We start from the raw sequence: 5,439 nt of genomic DNA on the forward strand, positions 1-5,439 counted from the left end.
GAGGTGCCAGGTGACAAGAAAAGTGATGAGTAAGTAACTAAATGATTATCTTTGCCAATTTCCTGAGACCTGTACTTGTACCTGTATAGTGACAATAAAGTAACTTAATTAATCCATTCATTCATTCTCTTCCTTAACTAAGTGGTGGCCCATCTGAGGAAGTGCCCCCTTCCCAGCTCTGCAGGCCCAAAACAGCCTCTGGAACTCAGTGAGTACAACGTACTTGGCAAATTTGTGGACCTGATAGTAATTACATTTTACTGCTAAAAACATCTCCCTGACAAATAAATGTATTTTTTTTTACTTTAGTGATGGTGGCTCTGCTGCTGAGGTGCCTTCCTGTTCATTCAGCTCGCCCACCAGAGAACCCCAAACCCAGTTAGTATTGTAATCCCTAAATATTTACAAAATGTTATGGAGTAGAAGCTAGATATTGCAATCACTGAACTGAAGACAATTCATTGTGTCACTAACATTTGAATATATCCTCCTGAAGGTCTTCTACTCAGGTGCTGTACACAAGTGCATCAATTGGAGAGGCCCAAGATGGAATTGAGGATTCAGACACCAGTTCAGATGAATACACAAAAGGACAGTTTGTCCTTTTGTGTATTCATTCTCAAAATATGAGGGAAAACCATATGTGGGGCAGATTGTGGACATTAATAAGGACACTGTGGCACAGCTGGTAGTGCTGTCGCCTCACAGCTAGAAGGTCCTGGGTTCGATTCCCGCTGGGGACGCTGTGGGCACTGGCGGCGTGTTCCCTCCTCCGCGTCATCAGTGCCCATACCCGAGGCGGGGGTTGGCGATAGGGCCTTTCTGTGTGGAGTTTGCATGTTCTCCCTGTGTCCCCTAGGGTAGATACCCTCACAAAAACATGCTGTAATCCTGGTCTCTAAAACTACCTCCCCCTGGCCAGCTGGGGCGCCTGCTGGAGGGGAAAGGAACTGGTCGGAATAACATGTCCCTTCCATGCGCTACGTCCGGCTGGGGAAATTCCCCTCTGTCAGGTGAAAAGAAGCAGCTTGGACTCCTCATGCATAGAAGGAGGCATGAGGTCAGTCTGCTGCCCCCCCAGGTTGGCAGAGGAAGTGTAGTGCCCAGGATTACATTAGATAATTGGCACTGGGTGAAAAGAAAACTGGGTTACAAAATTGTGGGATAAAACATTTAAATAAAAAAATTAAATAAAAATAAGGAAGGAATGGACGTAAACTGCATGAAACAAAGTGGAAAAAAGAAAAATGGTTTTGTCTGGCCAAAGAGGCGTGATTGCATTTTGTACCTGGAGCATGAGGTTGTCTGTGGCATATCACAGCCGCAGCAAGGCAGCCGATTTGCTGTCCTCAATAAATACGACTGGCTGATGTACAATACAGTCTAAATGTATACTAATCTAATACTTTTGGACTTTCACTCCAAGTACGTTTTGACTTCCAGACTTTTACTTGTATTGCAACATTGATATTTTTACTAAGTAAACAATGAGAGTCCTTTTTCCACCACTGTCGTTAGGTTGGTTTTGATAAAATGTTGGCACTTTGGCTCCCAGTGTGTGTGGCTATGCACCTTATTGTCTCTTGAAGATCCTTCTGCCGTGGGCCGGCACCACTATAAAGACTTTGGTGTGTGTACAATTCCTGTGCACATCCTCATCATCCTTCTATTACCGGCTCATTAGAAACAGAAAGGCATTATTTATTGTTGACTCACTCGCTAGCCTGTTCGCCTTTGTACATCTGTGTTATGGTTGCTTATTATTTTCTATAAATCTAGTTTAAAGTTGTCTCTGTGTACAGTATACAGTATAGGCTGTGTTACGACACCCCGTATATGGGCATGTTACGTTTGTGATGCCCACAGTCCACATATTTTGTGCCGTACAATACTGTAACTATACAATAAAGCACAACTAACCTTGAACTGTTAGTCTAACTGATTATTTGTTTCCACAATTGTATCCCCGGATATTGAATTCCTTGTTATCCCATGTTAAAGCCCTACAATAATATCCTTATTAGAGCCTCCGTCTCATACGGATCTCTTGGATTGATCCGTGGCTGGACCTGGCTGACGCGCTAATACTAATGCCGTGTTGGTTCACTGTGTGTGTGTCAGCAGCAATAACACACACATGCAAGCTCCTCACGCTTTGACATTTTATTCCACCATAGTGAGTACACGGTACAGCATCATATCTGCGTTTCAGAAGCAAAAGGTATAATTTTGAATATATATATATATACATTTATTTATTTATATATGTTTTTATAAATACTTATTTATATATTTATTTATATATTCATTTATAAATATTTATATTTATTTATTTTAGTGGTGGGCATAGATTAATTATTTTAATCTAGATTAATCTCACTGCAATTCTGGAGTTAATCTAGATTAATCTAGATTAAAATGGCTCATTTGAACTCTGCCGAAGGCATTGAAAATATGTGTGCGCTACCTAAATAATGACCAGAAGTAAATCCTTGAACGGGCCACGTGGCCCATTAGACCAGGAGCCCTATCATAATTGGTAATGAAAATATAATAATGTTCAATACGATGTACGTGTGTTATACATTGTTTATTCAGTTAAACACGAATAACCATAAACATGTTACCATACAGGCAATTTGAAACAGTGGGTGCAAGAACAACCCCCTTTTCTGGGATATGACATTAATTAAACTGTATTACAGTCAGTAGCTTTGTGACATGACTTGAGTCCAACCTCTACCTCTCCTTCTTCCACCAGTCACTCAGACACACCAGCTTGTTCACATTGTCTGGTGACAAACTAGATCTCTTTTTCTGTACAATGTGGCCTGCTAAAGAGAACAGTCTCTCGCATGGGACAGTTGTGGCAGGAGTCCCCAAGTACTTCTGGGCAATGTGGGCCATCTTACCATAAACAGCAGTGTGCTCTGACCACCACTTCAGTGGACACTGATCTAAACTGGCACTGGGCTCTACCTTGTACCTCTCTACAACATTGTCTACTACTGGTATCTCGTCTTCTGACTCTGACTCTGATCCCATCAGCAGTAGGGCTGTCTTCTTTTGAGGTGGCTCAGGGTTCTCCTCCCTGGGCGGCTGCAGAGCAGGTTCTTCTGCCCTCACCAAGTCACTCAGCTTTCCCCACACTGGCTCCCTCTCTGCTTTGGGCAGGCATTTGAGATCTTTGAAGCGTGGGTCCAGAGCAGTGGCCACCTTTTGATGAAAAGAAGAAAAAAAAGATTGATGTATAGAAGAAAATTTAACTTTCATATTCTCCATATTTCTTCATGACTCATTCATCTATCCATTTATCAATCTACTGGCTTAACAGTCTATAATGGTCAGACAATACAGTTATCTTCTGGTCAGTGTCACATACCTTCAGCCATTCCAGGTTTGTTTTCTCCCTCCGCTGGTTGAGGTCTTTGATGAAGGCAGTCTTGAAACGCACAATGTAGGCAGGATCATCATCAGAGATCTTCATTGCTCGCAGGAGATGACACAGGGCAGGTAAAACGACAGAGCAGGAGACATATTTTTCCCCACCAAGGAGCTCCGTGACGTACCTACACACACACATTAAGAGGGGTGAATTGACACCAAAAACGACGCCACAATGTCACAGCAGCCAGCCAGCCAGCCAGCCACACACACACGCAGTGCACACACAGAGCAGTGCACACACACACACACACACACACACACACACACACACACAGACAGAGCAGTGCACACACACACACACACACACACACACACACACACACACAGAGCAGTGCACACACACAGACAGAGCAGTGCACACACACACAGAGCAGTGCACACACACACACACACACACACACACACACAGAGCAGTGCGCACACACACACACACACAGAGCAGTGCGCACACACACACACACACACACACACACACACAGAGCACAGCACAACACACACTTACTTGCATGGCTCCAGCAGTTTCTCCAGCTTTGCCAACTTCTCATATTCAGCATGTGTTGGGAGGGCCAGCTTGTGGGTCTGCTGAGCCAGCGTTGCGTGCACAGCGTCTCTGTTGCGCCTCAAACGTGCGATCATCGCTAGGGTTGAATTCCAGCGTGTTGGAACGTCTTGCACGAGTGACTCCTGGTCTTGTTCAAGGGATGCTTGCTGGGCATTCAGCTCGTCTGAGTTAGCCGGACTGTGTTTGAAATGTCCGACCACTTTTCGACACTTTGCAAGTACACCATCAAAACCACCATCCCGAAGTGACATTACAACGGCCCTCTGTACAAGATGAGCAACGCAGGGCAAGTGCTCAAATGGTAGTATTCTCCCTGCTGCTATCATGTTGGGAGCGCTGTCGGTTCCAATGGTGGTGATTTTTTCAGCTATGCCCCACTGATTAGCGACGTCGAGAAACTGTCTGGCACACGCTTCTGCAAAGTGACGCTCCTCCGTTTTAATCACACCTGACGTTAGGAGAGACAAAGTAGATCAGAATAAGTTAGCTATTAAATATTAATAGGAAACTTGCAATTAGCATGCTGGCGTTGTTGGGGCTAGCTAGCAAACGTATAATGTTGGCTGGTGGTAAAATAAATCAATCGATCCCTGATAACGTTAGCTAAAGCTGTGTAAATGTTAGGCTGAATTAGCGATATTACATGCCGCGGTGGGGTTGTTTTCAGGTTGGATATTCAGCCAGGATGGCTGGTTATCCAGCCCGAGACCAACTTCACCGTGGTAAATTAATTTAAATTACATAACGTACCTAAGGCGAACGAGTGAAGTTCCCAGCTGACATCGATGAGGTGTACAGTAACGCCAAGGTAGTTGTCGTTTTTGACAGATGTCCAATGGTCCCCAGTCAGTGCTACACACGCCGCCCCGGCCAACTTTTCATCTTTCGCAGCTTTCTCTGCGGCGTACTGGTCATGGATTCTCCGTGTGATAGTTCGTCTCGCAGGTAGTTTGTAAGATGGGTCGCCTGTGGCCGCCTGGAGAAGAAGCTCGAGCCCATCATCTTCAACCACACTGATAGGCCGGCAGTTGATGGCAATCCACTGAGCTAGGAGGTTAGTTAGCTTGGCTGATAGAGTTGGGCTGACGGGCTTGCCACGGTTGCACTCCAACATTGTAGTTTGACGAACACTTTTCCCCGGAGCCATATTAGTGCTTGGCCCGGCAGCTTCGCTATCATCAACCAACGCAAAGGGATGCTTGTGCGTTAGGTGATACTTCAGACTTGAAGAACTCCTACAATACGCCATTTCTGCTTTGCACAGGGTGCAAACCACCTTGTTCTTGTCGAGGTTTCCATTGGGAAGCTTCTTGTAAAGAAATTTCCCCTGAAGCAAACCCGGATTCACAGAGTCCTGCATGCTGACGTTTGATGTGGCACGCCGCACTGTTCATTAATTTCACCCGTGTCCTGTTAGGTTAGGATTTGTT

General features: G+C 45.0%; 1 protein-coding gene across 1 annotated transcript; it reads right to left on the reverse strand.

Annotated features, from left to right (window-relative positions):
• Window positions 1–2,456: 2,456 nt before the first annotated feature.
• On the reverse strand, window positions 2,457–4,196 carry LOC308322697 (E3 SUMO-protein ligase ZBED1-like). The gene is made up of 3 exons (XM_080774090.1): window positions 3,950–4,196; window positions 3,383–3,569; window positions 2,457–3,216 (listed from the first exon to the last, which is right to left on the reverse strand). Exons 1-3 carry the CDS (start codon window positions 4,081–4,083, stop codon window positions 2,740–2,742), a joined length of 798 nt encoding a protein of 265 aa, XP_080630216.1. The 5' UTR covers window positions 4,084–4,196; the 3' UTR covers window positions 2,457–2,739.
• Window positions 4,197–5,439: the final 1,243 nt, after the last annotated feature.

The sequence above is a fragment of the Protomyctophum bolini genome (genome assembly GCF_963924005.1).
Source record: "Protomyctophum bolini genome assembly, chromosome: 10".
NCBI classification, from domain to species: domain Eukaryota; kingdom Metazoa; phylum Chordata; class Actinopteri; order Myctophiformes; family Myctophidae; genus Protomyctophum; species Protomyctophum bolini.